This window comes from Saimiri boliviensis, chromosome 10 (genome assembly GCF_048565385.1).
Source record: "Saimiri boliviensis isolate mSaiBol1 chromosome 10, mSaiBol1.pri, whole genome shotgun sequence".
Taxonomy (NCBI): domain Eukaryota; kingdom Metazoa; phylum Chordata; class Mammalia; order Primates; family Cebidae; genus Saimiri; species Saimiri boliviensis.
Window position 1 is genome coordinate 10088270 of NC_133458.1, and position 27335 is coordinate 10115604.

At 42.3% G+C, this 27335-nt stretch overlaps 1 protein-coding gene across 2 annotated transcripts in view; it reads right to left on the reverse strand.

Moving 5' to 3' along the window:
* The window catches only part of CNTNAP2 (contactin associated protein 2), a 2246749-nt gene that overhangs the window by 139245 nt on the left and 2080169 nt on the right, over nucleotides 1-27335 (reverse strand). For both annotated transcript variants that reach the window (XM_074378960.1, XM_003929829.4), the window contains one exon: nucleotides 23181-23274. In XM_074378960.1, the coding sequence (XP_074235061.1) occupies nucleotides 23181-23274 (94 nt within the window). The remainder of the gene's footprint in view (nucleotides 1-23180; nucleotides 23275-27335) is intronic.

A 27335-nucleotide genomic window follows, 5' to 3' on the forward strand; every position in this document is an offset into this window, starting at 1 on the left:
GTACCATCTAATCAGCCACCAGCTTGGCTAGAATATATGCAGGAAGAAAAACGTGAAGAGGGAAACTGGCCTAGCCTCCCAGCCTACATCTTTCTCTCACACTGGATGCTTCCTGCCCTCGAACATCAGACTCCAAATTCTTCAGTTTTGGGACTCGGACGGACTCTCCTTGCTCCTCAGCCTGCAGATGGCCTATTATGGGACCTTGTGATTGTGTGACTTAATACCTAATAATAAACTCCCCTTTACATATGTAGCTATTCCATTAGCTCCGTCCCTCTAGAGAACCCTAATACACACGCTGATCAATATACTTCTTTTATTACTGTGAATTCCCCTATACTAATTTAGCATGGGATTGAAGTCAGTATGGCTTTTTAATATCTGGATTCTTGCACATCATAGAGATCTCTAAATACTGGAAAGTCTCAAATCCTCATCTCTGTAGGACTCAACACCATCAGATGGTGATGAGCTACATTCATAGAAATATAAATTCTGACTTGTGCTGTACAATTTTATGAAAAGAAGCTTAAAAAGGTGCCCAAGCAACACCAAAACCATCCTTTCACAAAACCCATTTCAAGTAATAATTCTCCTTTATGTAGCCACAAAAATAATATCCTCATGGGTATGAACCTGAGAAGGCTGCTAGAAAAGGAACTTCAGCAATTGATGGTCCCCAAGGTTAGGAAAGTCCCCTATGCTGACACATTTATCACCATCAGTTAGAGCCACGATAGCACCAGGGAAGGGCTTTGCAAAGAGGTGAGCCTGAGTGTGAGGGTGAGTGATGAATTTGACATAAAAGGCTGAAATGGGAGGTCTAATTACGACAGGGAATGAACAACTGCCTTAATGAATCTGCAGCAGAAATTCAGTGTCGTAGGCACCAGCCACATGAAAATAGACAGCGACGGGGCGGTGGCTCACACCTGTGGAATGCGGTATTTAAAATCGGGTCACTATTCATTCTGAAATGATGGCATAGAGAAAGTCAAGATAAATTCTCATCTCTGGAAATCCCTGACCTTCACAATGAGCATCAAAACAAAAGGAGCTTTCAAAATGATAAAAAAATGTTTTGCAGATTTATTTTCTTTCTTAAAAGAAAGCATTATAGAGAAATATTTTAGGGTTAGAATTTGCACAGGAATAGAGCAATGAGCTTGGTTTTCCATATGGCTGGCTCTCTTTACCATGTGATAGAAGGTTGGGCTCTGATTTCTAAAAGTGAAGGTGAAAACTGTTATGTACAAATATTATTTTTTACATATATATTTTTATTATCATACTGTAAGTTCTGGGGTACATGTGCAGAACGTGCAGGTTTGTTACATAGGTATACACATGCCATGGTGGTTTGCGGCATCTATTACCCCGTCATCTACGTTAGGTATTTCTCCTAATGTACAATTATTTTTTAAAAAACCAGAAGCATTTTTACTTCTGTTCTTTTTTTTTGCTTTGCTCTCTATTTTTAATTTTAAGCTTAAATTTTATATTTTATCATCTTAAATACTAAAACTGGATATATAAAAATATATTATTCAATTATGTTGCTAGATTAAAAATCTAGGATACTATAACTACTTAAATATAACTTGCCTTTTTCATCGATTGAGAAAAGAAATCCCTTTATATTCTACATATAACACTGAAAATAGATTCTGATTTCAACATGTGTTACAATTTTCATTACTGTCACCCGAATTTCCATTATTATTAAGGAGGCTATTTTTTTTAATGTGGTTTTTTTTTGTCATTGCAAACAACAACTCAGGCTTTAAAATGTTTATGTGAAAGTGGGTTCATCGTCTGCAGTTTCTATTGATGATATCATGTGTGTGCAGAGGGAATGTCTGCTCTCTGTTGCTACATTCCCCCAACAACCTTGGTCTCTGGTGTGCCTTGTCCTGTAAAGAGGTAAGGGACTGAGCTGGGAAGTCCAGCTGCCAACAGCCAAGAGAGCTGGCCTGCGGAAGGCGTCCCATGAGCCCTGTGGCCGCCATCAGCATAACTGGCTATTTCGATGTTACCCATGTTGGCTGAGAGCCATTGTTCCTTTACCCTCCTCCCCAACATGGGGGGTGTGTGTGTGTGTGTGTGTGTGTGTGTGTGTTCATTTACTTCATCATTTTGCTTCTTGGACACAGGAAAAAATGAATGAGTGGTGTAAGGTCTGACCACGCCATGGACAGCATGGCGACCCCCATGAACTGCACATACACCTCTGGAGGGCCTTCTGGAATTAGATAACCTGAAATAGCTGGAAGATCATGAAAAGAAGAAATGATCAACTAGTGTGGTGCCTACTTAACTTTGAGACATTCTCCATTGTTCCTTACTTCCACTCCAGTAGATAAGGACTTCATAACCAATGTTGGTCAACCTTGTGACTCCACACCCTATAATCCCCTCCCCGACCTTGCGAACCTATGACCCCCTCCCAGCTTGCAAAAAACCGCCCTAAACTGTAACTTCTGTAATTTTCCACTGCCCACCCTAAACCTATGAAACCAACTCCTATCCCACTGCCCTTCACTGACTACCTTTTTGGACTCAGCCTGCCTGCGCCTGGGTAAATAAACAGCCATGCTGCGGGGAATCAGAGTCAGGGTGAAAAAACCCAGTATGTTGGTATTTATTGGTCGTACTCTAGGTGAGGACTGCCTCAAATCTCTCTATTTCACCCTGGGAGGACAAATCTGTTTGAAAAACTCCCATCAAGACAGTATCTGTGTACAGTCAGAGTGACATGCAGTCTTGCCATTCAGGGCACTGTAAGGCCGGACGCCTCATCAGGAGCCCGGACAGCCACCCAGCTCTGCACTCAGCTCCCAGTTGTGCACCCAGCCCTCCAGTCGGGAATTCTGGCTGATGCAACCCTAACCAAATCCTGCACCAAAAAACCCGCCTGCCAACCCGCCAACCAATAGCGGCCCAATCCTGCTCCCCCAGAGCCAATCAGAGCGCCCTGCTGTTGCTCGTTACTCACAGCCACAAAAACCCCACGCCCCAGGAAGTCAGTGCGACTTCTTTGGCCCCCTTTCCCCGGACCATAGAACCTTGCCTGGGAGCTGAATAAACTGACATTTAATTTTTTTATACTGGCCTCAGTTTCTTCATTTTAAACTTGGCAATAACCCTTACGGTCACCTCTCATTCAGAGAGAAAACTCATTCTGCTCCTGAAAGCACAATTCGGGTCAGCATCCACCTCTCTTCTTCCCACTCTTCAGTTTCCTCCACCTGCTTTTCACAGAAAAGATTCATTTTCTCCCTTCCAAATCCTCCCACTATGGCCTGTTAAGTGCAGCTCTGGAGGTATTGTGACTTTCTAGAGGCTGGGATATAACTGAAATTTCTGAGAGTGCTGAGGCGATAGGGTCCTATTAGAGCACTTGGTGTGCAAAGCCTCACCTTTGGAATATTGGGGGAATCAAAGGGAGACAGGCCTGCTAGGGAAGAATCCCACCACCCTGAGTTTCACCTCTCTTCTCTTGTGTATTCAAAAATTCAATATACAGAGTGGGTTTTTCTCCCTTCTTTGTCTTTATTTTTTCTGAAGAAGATATTTTAATCTGTTCTAATTAAAAAGTTAAAGTAGAATGAATAGGAAGTTTAAAAACAGGTCCCCATGCCAACCTAAAGCATGTCGTTGTTGTCCAAGAAATATTTGCTAAATTTAATTAAATTGTGGCTTCTGAGTCACTTCTTTGTACCATAAAAGCCTTGGTGGAAAGGTTTTGCAGATACCTTAAATGAACTGATGATGTTTGACTCTTTTGAAAGGGAAGCAGGGGGAATGAATGCAACAATTTTCAAAAAATAGGTAAGAATTATTAGGTAATATATAATCTGAATAGACCTACAAATTATTAGTGTGATTTCTTCTCTATAATTTGATAGTTTTACATTAGCTTTTTTCAAGATGGAGTCTTGCTTTGTTACCCAGGCTGGAGAGCAGTGGCGCTATCTCAGTTTACTGCAACCTCTCTCTCTCAGGTTCAAGCGATTCCCTTGCCTCAGCCTCCTGAGTAGCTGGGATTACAGGCGCACACCTCCATGTCCACTTAATTTTTTGTATTTTAGTAGAGACAGGGTTTCACTATGTTGGCCAAAATGGTCTTGATCTCCTGACCTCGTGAGCTGCCTGCCTCGGCCTCCCAAAGTGCTGGTATTACAGGCGTGAGGCACTGCACCCGGCCTACATTATCTTAAAGAAGATGCTATACTTTGAATGTGTTCTCCAAATTTCATGTGTTGGACGCTTAATCTCTAAATTCATATGTTGATGGTATTTGGAGGTGGGGCCTTTGGGAGATAATTAGAATGAGATAAGGTCATCAAGGTGAGCCCCTACGATGGGGCTGATGACTTTGAAGAAAGAGAGAGACCTGAGCTGACATGGCCTTGCCTTCTCACCATGGGATGGCCTCCACCAAGCCGTAACATAGCAAGAGAGTTCTCACAGAAGTGGCCCCTGGACCTTGGACTTCCCAGCCTCCAGAAGCATAAACTAAATAAAGCCATTTTCTTTCTAAATTACCCATTCTCAGGTATTCTGTTATAGCAACAGAAAATGGAGTAAATCAGAGGGCATATGCATATTTGTTAAAAACAGTTGCTTTGGGATTAAGATGATTATAAACATGTGTCAGGAAAATGAGGGCCAGTGGAGCACATGGCATGAATTTAAAAAATCACTCAAGCAGTGGCATCCAGCTGGCCATTGATGTTACCTAGTCCAAGAGCTAGGAGGTGCATATAATTATGAGTGAAGTTGAACAATTGTTTTTCTTTATTACTTCCACTTTTTTTTTTCTATAATGGCTGTTAAAACTTAGTTTCTTGATTTATTTTTTTCTTTATAAAAATAAGGCTGAAATGTTATTTAGCCATCAAAAGAAATGATCTATCAAGCCATGACATGAAGAAACTTAGGTGTATTTTACAAAGGCAAAGACGCTAGTCTGAAAAGGGTACGTACTATATGATTCCAACTATAGGACATTCTGGAAAAGGCAAAGCTGCAGAGGCAGTTAAAAGATCAGTAGTTGCCTGGGGACTGGGAAAGGACCAGAGGAGAGGGAGGGATGAATAGATGGCGCACACAGGATTTTTAGGACAGGGAACTACTCTCTGTGATACTGAAATGGTGGATCCGTGTCATTACACATTTGCCCAAACCCAGAGAATGTGCAGCACCAGAGATTATAACAAATGTAATATGTGGCTAGTATGTAACACTAAAAATACAATGTAGAAAGACGTTAAGAAGAGAAACTATGTATGTATGTGAGGAGGGGTGAGGGAGTATATGGAAACTCTATACTTTTTGCTCCATTTTTCTGTAAACCTAGAAATGCTCTAAAATATAAAGTAAATTAAGATGCTTTAAAAAGCTGCATGTAAAGTTAAACCTTTAAACTGTTGATCCACGTGACAGGGTATTATTTGCAAGGCTAAGTCACTTTGTTTTAAATTAATAATGTGACTTCATTTGCATTACCATGAAATTTGATGTTAATTAATTTTGATTAAATAACCTGAATCTTTAAGAAAGAATGAAAAGATTTTTTTTACATGTTTCAGGGTTTGATATATATATAACTCATAGTAAGAAAAATCTACTAAAATTACTGTGTTTTAAAAAATAGTGATTAGGCCCACAAAATTAATTTATGATTTGTTTTGATCCTATCCCTAGTGTTCGACTTTTCTTTACTTTCTACTTCCTAAGGCACTTCCCGTATTAACTAGGATTTTGAAGCCAGGTGTTTCTGTGCAGGGAGCCCAGGCTGCCACCACACCAGGGTTCTAGACAGATTGAAGACCTCTACTGGTTAAAAGCTGATGAGAACATTAGATCAATATAGAGAGACGGAGGGAAAGAAAAGACGAGAGAACCTTATCAGGAATTGACGTGGTTCACTTTCTCAAGTGTCAAATAAATATACAGTTGGCCCTTGAACAATATGGTTTTAAACTGCATGAGTCTAATCATATGTGGATTTTCTTCTGCCTCTGCCAACCCTGGGATAGCACGACCAACCCCTCTTCTTCCTGCTCCACCTCCTCCTCAGCCTATTCAATGTGAAGATGATGAGGATTGAGACCTTTATGAGGTTTTACTTCCATTTAAGAAATACTACATGTATTTTGTTTCCTATGATTTTCCTAATAATATTTTCTTTTCTCTAGCTCACTTTATTATAAGAATACAGTATATAATACATATAAAATATGTGTTTATCAACTGTTTATGTTATCAGTAAGGCTTCCAGTTAACAGTAGGCTATTGGCAGTAAGTTTCCGAAAAGCCAAATTTATATGCAAAATTGTGGCTGCATAGGAGGTCGGCACCCCTAACTCTCACATTTTTCAAGGGTCACCTGTACTATGTCTATTCTTTTCTCTTTCATAAAACAAATGCAGACAATAAATAAACCAACAAACCCAGAAAGACCCACCCTGGAATCCTAGTTCTACCACTTAACTAGCTATATGACTTGGCACATGTCACTTTAAAACTTCAGAGCCTCTCTCCTTATATGTCAAGTGGAGATTTAAGGAGGCACTTGTATGCAAGGTTAGGATTAGTGATAATGTAGTGCCAGGCAGGTGTTTCACACTTAGAAGGGATTCAACACACGTTGTCCTCCATAGTACCTGTCTAGTTACTGCAGGTGAGACTGAAAGACAGTCTGTTAAAGAAATCTGGCTCCTGTGACAAAGGACAATGGAATAAGGCTCACTTCTGTATATAGCTTTGCTTTAACCTCTGCGTTTGTATTTTGAATGCTAATTCCTCCCAGTAAATAAAGACAGAATAGCAGTTGGAAAGTGAATTTACCTTGGATAAGCAGTATAAATTGTGAATTAAAAATTATCAAATATTTCTTTTAAAAGATTACCTTCTTTAGATAAATACACTTTATTGTTTTTAACAGCTAGATTTAAAAGCAGGAAAATAAATCTTACTTAGACCAGAGAGTCTGTCTTATCACTAGAGCACAGAGCTGTCACATTCAAAATCTAGCCATACTTGCTGCCAGAAAACATAACAGTCCTATGAAATATCTGTTGTAAACATTTAATGCTTCTTTATAGCAGGATTATTCACACTTTATAGATTTTTAAGAGATGAATAATTCTTTCATGCAAACACTTATTTTTCTATGGCTGCTCTATTCTTCCTTCAAAGTGCTATAGAAAGGTCTGTAGGGAGGCCAGTCTTCCCAAATGTGGTCATATTAGTGCCAGAGGAACATTCAAAGCACAAACTTATTGGGCCAAATCTGCTTCTTCTGTTTACCCTTTCATTGTGTTTTTCTGTTTTGTTCTTCAGAGTATTCAAACAAGGAGTGGCTTGATTTCTTTTTACTCCAATTTGTTAACCTTCAAGCTCTCCAAAGTTTAATTGCCAGGCCATTAGCAAGATTACATAAAGGGTCTTTGTAACCCAGACTTTCTTCTTCAAAATGTGTTATGTTCCTCTTCCTTGGACCCTAAGGTGCAGTGGTGTTGAGTGGCAGCCAGTTTTTATGCTATAGGAAGCGCCATGAGATTTCACAAACCAGAAGGAGAAGATCAGGCTCTACCTGAGTAGCCTTAGTGCTGAGCAGTAACCACTCTCCTCTTACCTCCATGTATCAGTCTGTTTTCACTTTGCTCATAAAGACATACCTGAGACTGGGTAATTTATAGAGAAAAAGAAGTTTAATGGACTCACAGTTCCACATGACTGGGGAGGCCTCATAACCGTGGCAGAAGGTGAAAGGCACATCTTACATGGTAGCAGGCAAGAGCGAATGAGAGTCAAATGAAAGGGAAACCCTTTATAAAACCATCATATCTCATGAGACTTATTTGCTATCATCAGAACAGTATGGGGGGAAACCAGCCCCATGATTCAATTACATCCCATCAGGTCCCTCCCATAACAAGTGGGAATTATGAGAGCTACAATTCAAGATGAGATTTGGGCAGGGACACAGCCAAACTATAATGCTCCATGAATATCACGTGTGATAATAGCTATGGAAGAGCTGTTTAAACTGAAAAGTAATATACAAACATAATGTATCATCATATTCATGTGATGCATGTTAAAAATTATATAGTCAATTGTCACTATTTACAGTAGTTACAATACATACAGTTGCTGCTCACATTCAATTAGCGGATACTAAACCATTGTTCCTAAAGGAAATATAGGGTTAGGTTCCTGCAAGCCTCTGATCATAACATTTTATCAACCAGCCAATACATGACCTTGTTTTATGTGTGTTTAGGTATAAAGATATCTTACTTAATGTTCAATTTTGAAATATATATTGTTGATTTATTAACATTGAACTCATGGCTGCCAGCACAATAACTCATGCCTAAGCAAAGCTCATCTAACATATGTATTTTCTCCATAGGACACAGCACAGCATCTTGTGCTTAGGAGCAATAGACAGCATTTCAGCACTCCACTTAGGGAACATTTTACACAGTGAAATCACAAATAAAAACGCAAACACAAGAATGAAAAAATGACACTGAATTGACTGCAAAAATGATACTTGTTCAAGATCTGAAACTATAAGGCAAGGCATCAACATGTTTGACTTCAAATGAAAATGTACACATTGATGACACAATTTTTTGCTCCACTACACATCTGCAAATAACCACAAAAGCACCGTGAGTACCACTTTTGAGGTTCTAGATAAATTTTAGTGAGTAGGTAAATTTGCAAATTTGCAATGTATAATAATAATGATCGACCATGTGTACATAAATTCAAAACTTTTCCATGCCTCCCAGAATATTTTGGAGTGTCATAAGAAGAAGAATTTTGACTTTTTTGTTTTTATTTTTGAGATGGAGTTTTTGCTCTTGTTGTCCAGGCTGGAGTGCAATGGCATGATCTTGGTGGCTCACTGCAACCTCCACCTCCTGGGTTCAAGTGATTTTCCTGCCTCACTCAGCCTACCGAGTAGCTGAGCTCATAGGTGCCTACCACCAGACTTGGCTAATTTTTTTTTTTTTTTTTTTTAAAGTAGAGACGGGGTTTCACCATGTTGGTCAGGCTGGTCTCGAATTCCTGACCTGAGGTAATCTACCTACTTGGGCCTCCCAAAGTGCTGGGATTACAGGTGTGAGCCACTGAGCTTGGCCTAGAGTTTTGACTTTCAACTTTATTTCTAAACAATTGGATATGCAAAAGTATGCTGTATGTCAAAGACAGGTGAGCTGAAGATTTGGGACAGAAATAGGTGCTTTTGACAATCTTTTTTAACCAAATACTAAAAATGTCATAAAACAGAACTGCTGATCTCTTACCACATTTTAACAATAAATGATTTTTTTGAGGGGTTGCTTTTGTTAATTAAAAATAATTTAATTTTGGAAAACAAGATGCAAAGATGATCATACCATTGGTTTTAAATCAAAAGTTTTTGCAGTTTTTCATTGCTTGAGTGTTCTTTCTACGAGTCAGCTATTCCTTATTTGTATAAGCTAAAAGTCAATGATTAGATGTAATGATACTGCCTAAGATGTACTAGACACTCACTGTGTGCCAGGCTGTGTGATAAGCCCTTTACATTCATGACTGCATCTTTCATCTTCATAATAAAGCTTATGATATTGGCACTACTATCATTCTCATTTCATGGTTAAGAAAACTGAAGCTGAGATTTGTAAGAAACCTGTTCAAGCTCCTTGAGCAGGTGGGGCAGCTGGAATTGCAGGTGTTCTGACACAGAGCCAGTACTGAGCCTAACCCTCAGTGTCCAAAATATCCTCTTCCAGCCAACACTTAGGAAAAGATTTGCCTTTGTAGCTGTTTTATCTAGATATTGAGAGTATGTTTGCAGGTTATGATGTATGAATTATTAATTGTCCTTGTTAAAGACATATTTGAGTGACAAGCAACGATTATTCTGATATTGACAGTACATTATAATGAAAATGTTGTTGAAGGCTGGGCACGGTGGCTCATGCCTGTAAGCCCAGCACTTTGGGAGGCCGAGGCAGGTGGATCACAAGGTCATGAGATAGAGACTATCCTGGTGAAACCCCATCTCTACTGAAAATACAAAAATTAGCTGGGTGTGGTGGCACATGCCTGTAGTCAGCTACTCAGGAGGCTGAAGCAAGAAAGTTGCTTAAACCCATGAGGCAAAGGTTACAGTCAGCTGAGACTGAGCCATTGCACTCCAGCCTGGTGACAGAGTGAGACTTTGTCTCAACACAAACAAACAAAAACAAAACAAACAACAACAACAATAAACATTGTTGAAGTGCCAGCTATGTGGCTTCGGCTTCATTTAACCTTTCTGGGCCTGGTTTTCCTCAGCTGCAATGTGACAAAGTTTCAGAAAATTATTTCTTAGGGCCCCCTATGATTCCGTAAGGCAACAACAATAATAAAGCCCAACACATTTCTAAGAATGAAAGTTAATACAATTAAAAAAGAATGAGAAGCCAACCTTGAACTATAACTTCCTGAGTGAATTCTTTTAAAATAGATTTCCTTCAGTCTTGAGAAGATTTGGGACATTAAGGCTAAGCTGTATGTTCTTTATGATATGAAAAACAGGACATCCTTTCTTGTCTTCAGTTTAAACATCACTTCTCACCCGTCACTTAAATAAGCTTTCTCATCAGCGGTTTCCTGCTGCTTTTGTCCTTATAGTAAAACGCAAAGGCAACTGACCAGAAATTTCAATTAACTATTTGCCATTTGTTCATTTATCAATTTTGCTGCATTCTACTCTTAGGAGGGAGAGATAAATCACAAGGCGATAAGCTGCCATTGGGGACTCTCCTTGACAGAAGTTGCAGGCAGTTTAATCTACCCCATTTTCTCTAGCTCCTTTTTAAAGAAACGTATTATATTAATCATTCTCTTCAGTAATGATTCTAGAAGAACTACAAAATTCTAAGCTGTAAATAAATAATAATTCCCACATATTTCCTAATCTCTACTGGCTAGTGCAGGAAAGTGAAGAGGGGCTAGGCAGAGCTGGTGACTTAACCCCTGCAGGTCCCCCTCCTGCCTACCATGCTCCCCCAGGGTGGAGGGCACTAACCCCTTGGAGACACTGACTAAGTATCATCCCATAAATAAACGGCTCCACGGAAGAATGTGGACTTCATCTTCTTTTAATTACTTTTTCCCTTCCTTCCTTCCGTTCTTCCTTCCTTCCTTCCTTCCCTCCCTCCCTCCGTATTTCCTTTCCCTTCCTTTCCTCTTTCTCTTTCTCTCTCTCTTTTGTGATGGAGTCTCACTCTGTTCAATAGGCTGGAGTTCAGTGGTATGATCTCTGCACACTGCAACCTATGTCTCCTAGGTTTAAGTGATTCTCCTGCCCCAGCCTCCCAAGTAGCTGAGATTACAGACTCCCGCCACCATGCCTGGCTAATTTTTGTATTTTTAGTAGAGATGGGTTTTGACCATGTTAACTGGGATGGTCTTGAACTCCTGACCTCAGGTGATTCACCTACCTCAGCCTCCCAAAATGCTCGGATCAAAAGCATGAGCCACTGTGCCAAGCCTTTTATTGCTTTTTCTAATTGAAATTTTAACTAAGTCCATTGTAGAATCACATGTAGTTCTAAGAAATCGTACAGAGAGATCCCCTGTGTATTTTGCCCAGTTTCCTCCATGGAGACATTTTGCAAATGTGGAGTAGAGTGTCACTACCAGGATATTAACATTGATACAATCCACTGATCTTATTCAGATTTTGTACTCTTGCATATGTGCAAACATGCTTCTGCACAATTTTATCACCATGCAGGCCTGTGCATGCACCACCACAATCAGGATCATGAATCATTCCCTCGGCAGCACAATCACTCATTTCTGTTTTTAACATTTTTTAATTTTTGAGATGAAGTCTAGCTCTGTCACCAGGCTGCAGTGCAGTGGCAAAATCTCAGCTCACTGCAACCTCTCTGCCTCCTGGGCTCAAGGAATTCTCCTGCCTCAGCCTCCTGAGTAGCTGGGACTACAGGCTTATGTCACCATGCCTGGCTAATTTTTGTATTTTTAGTAGAGACGGGGTTTCACCATGTTGGCCAGGCTGGTCTCGAACTCCTGACCTCAAGTGATCTGCTCGCCTTGGCTTCCCAAAGTGCTGGGATGACAGGTTTGAGCCACTGTGCCTGACCCTCTCGTTTTCCTCTTCCAACCACACCTCTCTTCTTTCCACTTCTTCCTGTCCTAGTCACTAATCCCTGGCACCCACTAATCTGTCCTCAATTCTAAAATGCTGTCATTTCAAAAATGTTGCATAAATGGGATCATTTAGGCACGTAACTTTTTGGGATTGGCTTTTTTTTCCATTGGCAAAATTCTCTGGAGATTCATCCAAACTCTTTTGTGTATCAATAATTTGTTCTTCTTTACTGTTGAGTTCATATGGAACACCTGAATGACTTCATAATGGAGATATATTCTGATGTTTATCAATAGGCTTTTTCCTTTTTCCTTTCCCAGTAACGATCGATGTCGTAGTCGACCCAAGACATCTCTCTGCCCAAGAAGGAGATGGGAGGTAAAGACAGGAGAAGGCCAGGTTGTCACAGGTGGTAGTTGGTTTCTGATAAGCACCTCAGTGCTACGCATCCATTCAATAGTCTTGAATGTGTCTAGAGTGGAAGTCTTAGTTTTTAATCCACAGTTTCTGAAGTACTACTCTCCCAGGGTTCCTCACTGTAGTAGGCAGCCCCACCATCGGGCCAGCTATTCAGGCCAATACCTTGGGAAACGATCCTGACGTCTTTCTTTCTCTCACCCCACCACATCCGGTTGATCACCAAATATTATGGGCTCTGACTTCAGTATATTCCTAGTCCAAAGATTTCTCCAACACCATCACTGCTCTTGCTTTGGTACACGCGCCTCTCTCTCTCTCACATGGACCCCACAGCTGCATTTGAACTGGTCTCTACTGTCCATCCTGCCCCTATATCGGCCCACCCCTTCTGTAGTTATTACAGCACTCTGCCGCTGGAATGATCTTTCTAATACATAAATCAATTGCGCCCATTATGTGCTCAAAGCCTTCTGCTGTTTCTCATCTCACTTAGAAAAACATGCAGACTCTCCATGATGGTCTCCATCTGTGCCATCCGGCTGCCAGATAACCCTCTGACTTCATCTGTCTCCTGCCACTCTGTCCCTTGACTGCTGTATTCCAGCCAGGTTGGTCTTCTTGCCATCCTTGGCACGTCCCTACCTCACAGCCTTTGGATTGCCACTCTCTCTTCCTGGAAGGCTTTTCCAACAGATGTCTGCATAGCTGCCTTTCTCACTTCGTTAAGGCCACTGTGTACAAGTCGCCTCCTCCAAGACTACTTTCCTGGCCATTGTAACACTCTTTACCCCCAAGCCTCTTTTACTTTTCTTTCTAGCACTTATTGCTAACATTTATGACACAACTCTGTCCTCATTCTTTGTCTATGTCCATGAGATTACATGCTTCATAAAGACAAGAGATTTTTGTTTTATCCATTGTTCTGTGCCCAGCACCTGCTACCTATGAGCACTGCACACACTTTTGAGTGAATAAATGATTTCCCTAAATTCCTTTACTCAGGCTTTTTAGTACATGGAGGAGGTCACAGAGTTCTCCTGCTATATAGAAACAGCATCAACCCTCCTAAGTATAGACGATGGCATTGGTGGCCCCTAATTCTTTATTCTTCCCTGTATATGTGGCCTTTGCCATGTGACTTTCCTGTTTTATTCACTGAAGGGAGAGTGAGTTTCTTTTCTCCTTGACTCTGGATTTGGCCCCATGACTTCCTTTAGATCAGGCATCCCCGAACTTTTTACACAGGGGGCCAGTTCACTGTCCCTCAGACCGTTGGAGGGCCACCACACACTGTGCTCCTCTCACTGACCACCAATGAAAGAGGTGCCCCTTCCTGAAGCGTGGTGGGGGGCCGGATAAATGGCCTCAGGGGGCCGCATGCGGCCCACGGGCCGTAGTTTGGGGACACCTGCTTTAGATGATCAGATGTTAGTGGATATGGAAGACCAAAGGCCTGGAAAGTGCTTGTGGGAGTGGCTTGTTCTCTCATGTGTTTGCCAGAGAAAAACATGCCCATGCTAACTCCCCGGTCCCAGGAGAAAGATGAGAGGTATACAACAGAACCATCGACCCTTAGCTGACCCACAGATTAGTAATAAAAATATAATTATTGGGTCAGGCATGGTGGCTCACGCTTGTAATCCCAGCACTCTGGGAGGCTAAGGTGGGTGGATCATGAGGTCAAGAGGTGGAGATCAGCCTGGCCATCATGGTGAAACCCCATCTCTACTAAAAGTACAAAAATTAGCTCGGTGTGATGGCACGTGCCTGTAATCCCAGCTACTCCTGAGGCTGAGGCAGGAGAATTGCTTCAACCAGGGAGTTGGAGGTTGCAGCGAGCCAAGATCGCACTATTGCACTCCAGCCTGGTGACAGAGAGACTCCATCTCAGAAAAAACAAAACAAAACAAAATATATAATATATATGCTTTATATATTAAAAAGTGTATGTACATATATATATATGCTTATTGTTTTAAGTCATTCAATTTTAGAATTAGATGGCACTGTTCTTTTTTTCTTTTTTTTTTTTGGTCAATAGCTGGCTGATGTAGGATAAAAGCAAAGCTTTTTTTTTCTTAATGTCCCAGAGGACTATGAGAAAAGGAGACACAGCAGGAAAGAGGAGAGCTGAGCTTTGGTGGAGAGAGCAGAAGTGAGTTTCTAAAGGATGAGGGAGGGGACTGAGGGTTTCGGGCTATTGCCTTGCTTCCCGGTTTGGGGCTCTGAGGAGAGACTGCTGTGTAGGGGGGTCCTGCACTGACATGCGGCAGCCCAGCCTCATGTAGAGAGGGAAGAGTAAGCAGACAGGGTCTCCGGTCCTCACATGTATCACCTCATTCTCGTGCAGCATGAAGCCTGAGATGAAAGCCTTGACTGTCTGACAGCTGACGACAACTTGTCATGGGGAGATGAAGGATGTAACAGAGACTTAGAGCTTAGGGGTCTCTCAAGCAGGAGCTGAGGGCACAGCAAGTAAACAAAGGGAGTGTGGCATGTGGCCCCTGGGAACACTGCCTGAGTCAAAGAAAGGGACCCCAAGTTCATCAACCACAGTTTAAGCTCCAAGGCCAGAAGGGCACTCAGGGACACAGGACACTGGGCTGGAGGCCAGCAGATGCCCGGCCCTGCAAACTCCAGGACCAGCACGCATCCAGGCCCCTCCCAGCCCATGGCATCATAAGAATGCTAAAGCTACACATGTTGCTGCCTGTCCCCTTCTGTATTCTATACACCTGGTCACCACCTTATAGAAAGAAGCAGGGGATGGGGAAGCCTCTTTAGAGACTGAACATTTTTATTCATGAGGGACAGAGCGCAACCGGAAGGAATGTTGAAATGATTAAGTCTGAATCGGCTTTAAACCAGCCTGGACGGTTAACTGATTTGCCTTTGCTACCCAGAAGGAATAGGAGATCATCAGGCGCAGATAAAGACATTGCATTTTCTCTGCATAGCTGAGCTGTTCTGTGCATGACAATGTGCAATTCTGTGATAACCATGGCAACCTCCAATTTGGTCTCCCTGCAGTTTCTCACTTCCTGTTATGCATTTTGCACCCTGCAGATGGTATTATCTGGCTGAAGTGTCAATCTGATCATGTTATTCTCTGGATTTAAAAAAATTCTTCCTTGACTTCCTTGACGCCCCTAAGATAATATTAAAACCTTAACATGGCTTATAAATAAATCTGTAACATGGCAGCTGCCTGTCAGTGCCAGGATTCACCTCAGTCCTGCTCCAGGAACCGCTGACAGATTCCCTGTCATCTGCACTTTCGTCTGGCCTCAGGAGCCTGTTGGATGTAAACACGGGACAAGCCAGAAACGCTGGGGAGTTGGTGCCGCAGGAAGCAGCCCTCATCCATGCAGGATGGGAGAAGGTGGAGAGACGCCCTGGCTTCCTCTGCCTTGGTTGGGACACTTGGAGGCACGTCTCGCACCATCTTCCAGGGTGCCTCAGCAGGATTATGGTCTAGCTGCCCACAGTGAGTGGCTTGACAATGCTCCACCCCTTTCCCTGTTTCACATCTCTACTCTCCTGCTAGCTGTATGGGACTGTCTTCCAGGTAAACTTATTTTCTTTTTTCTTTCTTTTTTTTTTTTTTTTTTTTTTTGAGACAGAGTCTTGCTCTGTCACCAGGCTGGAGTGCAGTGGCGCAATCTCGGCTCACTGCAACCTCCCCCTCCCGGGTTCAAGCGATTCTTTCACCTCAGCCTCCCGAGTAGCTGGGACTACAGGCGCCCACTACCACACCTGGCTAATTTTTGTATTTTTAGTAGAGACGGGGTTTCATCACGGCGAGAATGGTCTCGATCTCTTGACCTTGTGATCTTCCTGCTTCGGCCTCCCCATGTGCTGGGATTACAGGCGTGAGCCACCGTGCCTTGCCCCAGGTAAACTCCTTATATTCAAAAAGAATTCTCCAGGGTTTCTCTTGGGAGAACCCAAACAAGATAGGTGATGGCACAATGTATCAATCTGCACAGTCCCATTATTAGAGTAAAAGTGGGCACTGCTAGTAATTGACTCTCGTCCTGGCAGGAGTAGCTTGGGTCTGTCTCGGGCAAAGCAGGACACGTGGCCCTGCTGGTAAAGCCCGCTTTGATCTGAACCCTGCTTATGCTGTGGCGTTTTTATCACCTGCATCCTCACATCCTGCTTTTTACCATTCTGAATGCAACTGGTGGTGGTTCCTCAAATTTCCCTCATAGCACACTGTATTTCCCAAGATGTCACAACCGTAACTCCCATGGCACGTTTCTTTGCAGTGTGACCTGGCCACGATGCCACCAAGACGTACAGTCTGCTTCCTCTCTCTTGGAACATGGGCTGGAACCCAGATTTTGGTCAATAGCGTGTGGTAAGAATGGTGGCTCTTAAAGACCTGCAGCTTCGATGTTCGCTTTTTGGAATGCTCCTTCTTGGAGCCCAGCCACCGTGCTGGGAGGTAGCCCAAGCAGCCATGATTTGGAAGCCTTGAAGGAGAACTGAGCTCTTGGCTCGTGGCCCCAGGGAGCTCCTGGGTAGCCAGCGCCTGCTGCCAGCTACATGAATGAGTCTAGTTTGGGCTAACTGGTCATTCTTGCACCCCGCCTGAAGTCACGGAGCAGAACCACCACCCTGTCAATCCACAGAACTGTGAGAAATAATCAACAATGGCTTTGAGCCCCACAGTTTTGGGTAGACTGCTATGTAGAATGGCGAGCTGACCTCCCTCATCCTTACGCCCTCAACTTTAGCCCATTGCTTTACCCAGATGATTCTAACACATCATCGGGGTCCCGGCTTTTGTGTCGCTTCCTCTAGTATGCCTTCCTGTACTCCTGGACTGGCTCGAGTGCGCTGCCTACTTGCTCCCAAATAATTCGATACTTTTTTCCATTTATCCCACCCTCTTGTCTTTTTGCTTCTAATTGCCTTTCCATTATCTTCTTTTCCAGAAACTAAAGCTCTAAAAATGTGACCCAGTGCATACTGACACATTGTATGATCACCTGTTTGGCTTCTCCCAAAAGAAACCCCTGAGAACTGGATTTGAATATATAGTTTCCAAAGGAAGAAACTGTGCATGTCTTCGGCCCTAGCGATGTTCCAGGGACTTATACAGTGCCTGGCACCTGACATATAATGAGTATACATTTGCTGATTATGGCAAAGTAAAAAACCTGATATTTATTACACATATTCTATGTGGCAGATTGTACTACCTGCTAAACATGTATTATTTTGCTGAATCCTGTGACAAAGAGATCCTCACTATTCCTATTTTACACATGAGAAAACAGATACACACAATGTTAAGTAACCTGACAAAGTCATACAATTGGCAAACGGTAGAGTAAGAGATTGTATTAGGCTGTTCTTGCATGGCTATAAAGGAGTACCTGAGACTGGGTATTAATAGGAAAAGAGGTTTAATTGGCTTACAGTCCTGCAGGCTTTATAGGAGGCATAGCGCTGACAGCAGTTATGTTTATTTCTACTACATTTCATCTTATTATTCTTCTCCCATCTTCCTAGCCTGTCAAGATGGCTTTGAAATGTTTTCCATAATCCATCATATTAAACCATCCCTCTCAGCTTTGTGACATTTGCAAACTTAATAAACATGCTATTTGTGTCTTTCTCCAAGGCATTAATAGAAATGTTGAAAAGGATTTGAATGAACAGAGGACCCCACTTTCAGCTTCAAGTTATATTTCTCTTCCTTGAAGATTTCTTGAGAGACCATTAAATTTGTTGCTGAAAGATAAAGTCTATGATATCACTCAGCTGGTAAAAGAAGAAAATAAGGAAGAAAAGATGGACATAACTAAGTCTGGTGAGATTTCTCTTTTGTGGAAATTTGCTGATTGCTAGTGATCCTGAATTCCTTCTAGAAGAATTCAGGATTATGTAAGAATCCATTCTAAAGGTTTGCTGTTGGTTGGCAGTGATCACACTGTTATATCTTGAAAATATATCCTCCATCCCCTATATAAAGATCACACTTGTCTTTGATTAGGTAGCCTTTCTTCCAGCCTTTTATGTTCCCTTTCTGAGCAGTGCTCATCAAAGATCCCAGTGTGAAGTCATCTTAGGTATTCAGAGCCATCTTCTTCTCTTTCTTTTATAGGTTTCTGATTAGCAGCTGACCTAGCAAAGCAACAACTTTGGGTCATGAATCTCCAGGGGATTTCAAAACCTGGCCAGAGTATATACTTGTGGCAAGTTCAATATGCATGTCTGTACAGATGGATTTTTACACAGCTAGGAAATGCAAATGGGTTGTCTGTCACTGAAGTATATATTGTTTTCAAAGAGACATTTAAGCATATTCCTCCTAGTCCTGCCCCTATGAAATACATCAAATATGGGCACTGACATGACTTTTTGGAGTCTTCACTGTGACTCCTTCAATTTTATTAACAGAATTTCAGCGTCAGAGTATCTGATCTCGTCCTTGCTTCCTCATCATTCTGGGAGATGCAGGTGTCATCAGAAAGCAAACATAGGTCTTGGGTCACAAATCACGCTTTTCAAATCTCAGCATCACCACTGACTAGCTGGGTGGCTTGAAGTCAGTGGTTTTCAACTGGTGCTGATTTTTCCCTCCTGTGGGACATTTAGCAATGTCAGGAGACATTTTTGGTTGTCACAACTTGGGGTAGTAATTATATCTAGTGGGTAAAGACCGGGGAGGTTGCTAAACATTCTGCAATGCCCAAGACAGCCCCTTTAACAAATAATTTACTGGCTCCAAATGTCAATAGCTCTACTGTTGGGAAACCCTACTTTAAGAAAATAACTTAATCGATTTGAGCCTTAGTTCCTTCTTCTATACAACGAGGGTAACAATGGTCTGTGGTGCGGTGAGGAATTCGGACAGTTTTGTACTTACAGCATAAAGCATAATAACTGTCATGTGGCCAGCATCAAAAATGGTGATTATTTATGTATTAGGCATTGTGTTGTATATGTCTTAAGACATTATTAGCTTAATATTAAAAGAGTAGTTCATGTACACCATAAATATTATTTGAGCCCTTTTTATATGCCAGGCACTGATAAGGCTGCTGCAGATAGATTAGTTTAAAAAAACAGAGTCTCTGCCCAGCAATCTCTGCCCTCAGGGAGCTAACAACCTGCAAGTTGGTATTTGTGTTCCCCATTTTGCATCTGAGAGAACCCAGGCTCTGAGAGGTTTCACTAAGAAAGCAACATGGCCGAGATTTCAACGCTAACAGAGTAGAACTGGATTCAAGTCTAACCAGCTCTGCCCGATTCTAAAGTCCGTATTCTTTCTCCTCCATGATTGTCAGATGCCCACTTTTAGGCTGTGAGCTACGTGAGGACTGCAGATCTCACCTCTGTGCTAATCTTACTGATTCTGTTAGGATCATCATACCCTTACACCCTGTAGTATACGTCTACAACGATATTCTTTCTGTTTTGTTCCCCTTTAACTCTTTGTTAACTCAACAAATTGTTATTGCTCACTTGCTCCTTGTTAGCATATGGTGGAACTATGAGATGCTATCTTTGTCTGCAGGGAGGTCATGGGCTTGTAGGCATGAGAGACGATCTCTGCTGGAAGTCAGTGCACCAAGTCTCCATTGCTGGAGCCCTGACTACTCTCCCATGCACGACACCTTTTCCATCTTGGAACTGTGGACTTCCTTACGGGTGTTGATGTGTACTTTCTGTAACTCACTGTCACACGCACAGTTACCTAGTTTGTGTATGCAGCACCCTTTTCCTTGGGTGTACAAAAAAGTCAGAGAGTAACCATCATGTATCTGAGGCTCATGGCACACTTTCAGCTGTGCAGAGATTGGTGGCATGGTACATTCTTAGTTGTAGAAGATGTGGCCTTCATGATGTTATTTGTTCATGACCTTGAAGGTCTAGGTCATACAGTTTATTACAGTTGTGCTGAAATGTGAACTTATTTACATGATCTGGAAAACAGAGGAACCAGAGGATATTCCTCATAGTGACAAAAACCTAGAAATCAGCCAACATTCCCATCAAAATTGGACTCTAGGTTTCACAAAGAAATAAAGGGTCTATTTTTTCAGATATGTTTATAGTTGATGTCACTTTAGGAATGTCATAGCATAGTATCTCTAGGAACATCACAGTAGCATAGTGTAGAGTCTGTTTGATGGAATCACACGGTTTGAAGGAGCACTAAACATTTTAAAGTATTCTTGACTGAACTGTGGGAGTGCCTCTGGTGGAAAGTGGGTATTTACCAAAGTCTCAGATCCATGCCTTATGAATGCCAAGGCCCCACTTCACTCAACAGCTGCCTTTTGTTGCTAACTGATGGCATCGCTCAACCTTCAAACACATCACTCTTATGGAGCTTGACCATGAATGACAAGTTTGTTTGATCTACCTAAGAGTCTGGTCCAAACTCTGCTTTCCCAAGATTAGTTGAGTAATTTCTATCAAATTGACCTTATTCTGCTTCCGTTTTCTCATCTGCAAAATGAGGTTTATAATCAGGGATCTCATTTCATTGGATTGTTGTGACGTTCGTTGCCTATATTTACACATGTAACAGGTAACGTCACAAAGTCTCTTATTCACAGACAGCAGAAGTGGTGATAAGATCTGTAAAAATACAGCAACTATAGAAAATGTTGGAGAAAATTCGGACAAGGACATCAGAGTAAGGGAACCCAGAGCTAGATTTGAGAATGTGCCTGAGTGCTGTTTTTAGGATGCAAAGGATTAAGCAGAAGGGATTTAATTATCCTTTCATTTCGTACCATATCTAAGGACCAACGATCAACACATTTGAGTCCTCATTTGTTTTCCAGTTCCAGCCTCTGACTTTTCACTTGCCACCCCCTGCTGCCTTGTTCGCTGCGTGTGTGGTCTTGGACTTCATGCGCACACCTGCTCTCCCACTATCTTCTGGATGCCTCCTTCACCCGCCGGACTGGTGCGTGCCTGGTTCTAAACCCAGAAATCCTTTTTGTTCTTGACCACTTTCTGGCACAAGATGTGAGCTTTATCCCTTAACTGGTCCACCTCAGCGCTTATCTCCTGCCCCAGCCATTCTCTCTGTCTGTCTCTTTGCATTTCTAGATTAACCACCACAGGGATTACAGCACGGTAAAGAGCTCCCTTGATGTCAGATTGCCTGAGTTCAGATTTTGATTCTGCCACTTATTAGCCAGGTGGCCAGTTTATGTAATCTCTTTGGGCTTCAGTTTTCTCATCTAAAAAGTGGACATCATAATCTCAACTACCTCATACAATTGTTATGAAAATTAAATGGGTTAACATCTACAAAGAGCTTAAATTGGAGCCTGGCCTACAGTAAATATGACATCAGTGCACAATATTATTTTTATTATAGGTTCAGTCCCCTGCTCACTCCTCATTTTCTGTGACCCCTGCCCCATGATTTTAAGTGAGCATTTTTACAATTAATGCTATTCTGATCATTTCTATCCATTGGCTACCGAGGGACCTCCCTACCCGCCTGAATGTCACCACCATCTTATATTTTCATTTGGGGTTCACAGTACACAGCCTCACAGTAAAAAAAAAATTCACTGGCTTCACATGAAATACTTAAAAATACTTCATCAGTCATATTTTAAAAATTTAGAGTGTAGCCTTCACACATCTGAGGCCCATGGTATATTTTTAGCTTTGCACAGGGCTAACCTCCTCTGGTGAAGAGAAGGACAGGAGGCTCCAGAATTCACAGTCACACGAGGGGAAGGGTGTTCTGTTACATTGTCAAAGTCCTTATTGTCCTTCTCATCTGCAAATAATATGAAGGCACTTTCTTGTGAGAGGAAGACAGAGTCATGTCAATATGCTTTGACAAATGAAATGTTAAATGACATCCTATTGCCAGAAGGTAGAGGCCTGTAATAAACCAAATTCTCCACAGAGAAACCTGCAGCAGACTTGCCTTCACCTGCATTGTAGTTTATGCCACACAGCAAACACCAGTTCCATTATCAACATTGACTTAGAAGCCCCCAGCACAATCACAATATATTTCTTTTTTGTTTTTATTTTATTTTTTTGAGACAGAGTCTCACTCTGTCACCCAGGATGGAGTGCACTGGGGTGATCTTGGTTCACTGCAACCTCCACTTCCCAGATTCAAGCGATTCTCCCTGCCTCAGCCTCCTGAGTAGCTAGGACCACAGGCATGTGCCACCATGTCCAGCTAATGTTTGTATTTTTAGTAGAGATGGGGTTTCACCATGTTGGCCAGGCTGGTCTTGAACTTATGACCTCCAGTGACCCGCCCGCCTCAGCTTCCCAAAGTGCTGGGATTACAGACGTCACCCACCCTGCCCGGCCTAATCACAATGTATTTCAAAGGCGAATGAGTAGCTTCAGAATGAGTTACATGAGCAATTTATCCCAAAGATGATTTGCTGATGCTTCTCTTACACAAACACCAAGAACAACCGTGTAACTTTTCTGTACAGAGAAGATATTCGTGACTGGCCCCAGTGAGAGAAATTTATCTGATAGTTTTAAAATCCAAAATCACATTACCCAAATGTATTCTTAACACACATTTATACCTAACAAACCACATTCTTACCTATAACTTTTCCCAGAAAGAGCGACTTGGGAGAGTTGAAGAGTGTGTCGGATGAACTTGGCAGATGGTAACTCACAGAAGGATAATGATCGAGCTGCAGGAAGAAAACAAGAGACATTTTAGAAGCACATCACTACCCTGTGTGGAATCAAAGCTCCACTGAGGGGATGACGTCACTCTTCGAACCCTGGTTTTCCGATACCTTATTTCATCAGCACTGACTCAAAAACACCAGCCTGAGAAAATGGAAACCCATCTCTTCCTTTGCTGGGGTTCTTTGCAAACAATTTGAGCATGGTAAGTGAAGACCTTTTTTTAATTTTTTTATTTTTTTTTGAGACAGAGTCTCGCTCTGTCGCCAGGTGCCAGGCTAGAGCACAGTGGTGCAATCTCATCTCACTGCAACCTCCACCTCCTGGGTTCAAGTAATTCTCCTGCCTCTGTCTCCTGAGTAGCTGGGACTACAGGCACACCACCACACTCAGCTAATTTTTTTTTTTTTTTAAATTTTTAGTAGAGACCAGGTTTCACCATGTTGGCCAGGATGGTCTTGATCTCTTGACCTTGTGATCCGCCCGCCTCAGCCTCCCAAAGTGCTGGGATTACAGGTATGAGCCATCATGCCCAGACATGAAGACCCTTTATGAATGGCTCTCCAGGTGATGTACCTTTTCTGTGGATAATTTACCTACAGGATTAAGATCCATGCTCATTTTCACGGAGTAAAATCTGCTTGATCCAATCTCCAGTGTCAACCTCTGATATAGAATATGCCACATCTACAGCAATTAATTTTCTTAAGAATCGTCTCACTGAATTATTATTTTTTGAGATGAAGTCTTGCTGTGTCACCAGGCTGGAGTGTGGTGGTGTGATATCGGCTCACCACAACCTCCGCCTTCAGGGTTCAAGAGATTCTCCTGCCTCAGCCTCCCAAGTAGCTGAGGTTACAGGTGCCTACCACCACATCTGGCTAATTTTTGTATTTTTAGGAGAGACGGGGTTTCACCATGTTGGTCAGGCTGGTCTCAAACTCCTGACTTTATGATCCGCCTGCCTCGACCTCCCAAAGTGCTGGGATTACAGGAGTGAGCCCCTGCGCCTGGCTAGGATTTTTAAATTTCATGATACGATCTCATGCATGTGCACGCACATACACACACTCAAATGCTGAGAGTCAAGTAGGGTAAACAGTCATAGTTTTCTCACTTATCCCAATGAGAATGATTTCTCTTTGCCACAGGCAGGGGAGGCTGGGTGAGGTGGCAGCAGAGGGAGGGAAATGAAGCTCTTGGGAAGAGCGCACAGACAGTGACCATTGGAGTGATGCACATTTCTGATCCTGCTGCCCGAGGACAAAGTACCAATGCTGGTGTCAGAATCATGAGCCTGGTCCTTTGTGTCCCTACGTGGCTTCTCCTGCCTCGTAGTCTTAGCAGTCTTTTCACCACCCATAGAGTCTAGGTGTGTTTCTCCAACTGTGAGCTCTTAGAGCTTTCTGGGCATTTTTTGTGCCCACCTGTGGAAAACTTTCTCTCATATCCATTCATTTTTCTCAAGCGAGTTTAATGCCTGCTACGGTCAGCACGACGAAGGGTGGGGGTTATAAGAAAACACAGCATCGCTCTCTGACCTGGGCATTCCCATGGGAACCATGTCAATTGTGTACAGGAAGGAGACAGAACAAGCAGCAACTTGTTGAAGGCAGCAGCACAGATTCTGAAGTAGATATGCTCCCGAGTCCTTGCTCAAACTTGGCCTGGTTAAGCGAGTGTCCTTCAGATGAGCAAAGATGCTGGGAGCTAGCTGTGCTCTTGGGAGGAAGGACAGAGCGGCCGGGAAGAAAGAGGGCAAGGAAGTGATTAAATCTCATCACCCTAATGAGAACCAGCTACTTCGATGAATAATCATTTGTTATTAATGACTGTCTGCATCCGAATCTTGAAACTGCCTCCTAGAAACTTAAGAGATCATTGTACGGTCAGGGTTAAGAGTCAAAGGGTCATCACATCTCAAGAACATTTTAGATTTTTGACCCACAGAACTGGTACAGTAGGTTTTTGTGCATGAGTTGTATTGCTACAAAAATCCAAAGCACCCCACCCTGAAAAACGATTAAAGTAAACATTTGCATGCTTGGCTATCATTTTGAAAAGTTGTGTATAACATCAAATGCATCATTAACAAAACAAACCAGGTGTGGTGGTTCATGCCTGTAATCCCAGCACTTTGGGAGGCTGAAGCAGATGAATCTCTCGAGTCTGGAAGTTTAAGACCAGCCTGGACGATATAGTGAGACTGAGGTGGGAGGATAGTTTGAGGCCAGGAGGTCAAGGCTGCAGTGAGCTGTGGTCATGTCACTGTGCTCCAGCCTAGCTGAAAGACTGAGACTCTGTCTCAAAGCAAGCAAGCAAGCGAACAAAAACACTTATTCAGTCCAGATTATCGTAAATATTTAAAATCTCATGTAGTTGCTTCTTTGGAGCAAAAGCTCTTCAGTGTCTGCTCTTAAATCTTAGCTGCTTTGGTGCCATCTGATGGCACACCTGGGTAACTGCCACCGCACTTTTTTTTTTTATTTTTTTGAGACTGAGTTTCGCTCTTGTCACCCAGGCTGGAGTGCAATGGCGCAATCTCAGCTCACTGCAACCTTCGCGTCCTGGGTTCATGCGATTCTCTTGCCTCAGCCTCCCGAGTAGCTGAGACTACAGGTGTGCATCACCAAGTCTGGCTAACTTTTGTATGTTTAGTAGAGGCATGGTTTTACCATGTTGGCCAGGCTGGTCTCGAACTCCTGACCTCAGGTGATCCACCTACCTCTGCCTCCCAAAGTGCTGAGATTAGAGGCATGAGCCACTGCACCTGGCTGCCACTGCACTTCTGTTCATTTATTCACTTTCTTTTGTTAAATGGTTAAATGCAAAATACCGTTGTTAACTAACAGCCTACCTGGCAATGCCACAGCAGGTGATGATCGCCCCCTAATACTTCTTATAATTTAAAAACTAAATTTGTAACTAAGTTCTATTTTCTTAAAGAACTTTAAAAATGGATACAAATAATATATGTTCATTATAGAAAAAATATAGGTTTTCAGAAAAAAACTCCCTGCTGATAATAAATGTCAATTTATAATGTATTTTTCTTCAACTTTTTAAATAAAAGGGGATGGAACCCTACTAACACATTGTTTTGTATATTTTTAAACTTGATGATATATTATAAATGTCTGTGTTAATAAATATACCACAAAATTATATTTCTTAAATAACTTTAAAAAGGGATACAGGCCGGGCGCGGTGGCTCAAGCCTGTAATCCCAGCACTTTGGGAGGCCGAGGCGGGTGGATCACGAGGTCAAGAGATCGAGACCATCCTGGTCAACATGGTGAAACCCCGTCTCTACCAAAAATATAAAAAAAATTAGCTGGGCATGGTGGCGCGTGCCTGTAATCCCAGCTACTCAGGAGGCTGAGGCAGGAGAATTGCCTGAACGCAGGAGGCGGAGGTTGCGGTGAGCCGAGATCGCGCCATTGCACTCCAGCCTGGGTAACTAGAGCGAAACTCCCTCTCATAAAAAAAAAAAAAAAAGGGATACAGGCCGGGTGCAGTGGCTCAAGGCTGTAATCACAGCACTTTGGGAGGCCACGGCAGGCAGATCACAAGGTCAAATCAAGACCATCCTGGTAACACAGTAAAACCCCGTCTCTACTAAAAATACAAATAATTAGCCGGGTGTGGTGGTGGGTGCCTGTCGTCCCAGCTTGGGAGGCTGAGGCAGAGGAATCGCTTGAACCTGAGAGGTGTAGGTTGTAATGAGCTGAGATCGCACCATGGCACCCCCCGCCCCGGCAACGGAGCGAGACTCTGTCTCAAAAACAAACAAAAAAAGATACAAGTAATATATGTTCATTATAGAAAAAGAATGTAGATTTATAGAAAAAAACTGCCTGCTGACAATCAATGTTAACTTTTAATGTATATTCTTTCAACTTTTTCAGTAAAAAAGGGATGGAACCCAATGAACATATTATATTTTGTATATTTTTTAACTTGATGATGTATTATGACTGTCTTCTGTCTCAGTAAATACGTAACAAAACTCATTTGTCATGGATGGCTAGTATTTCATTCTATGGATACATAGTACACAGTT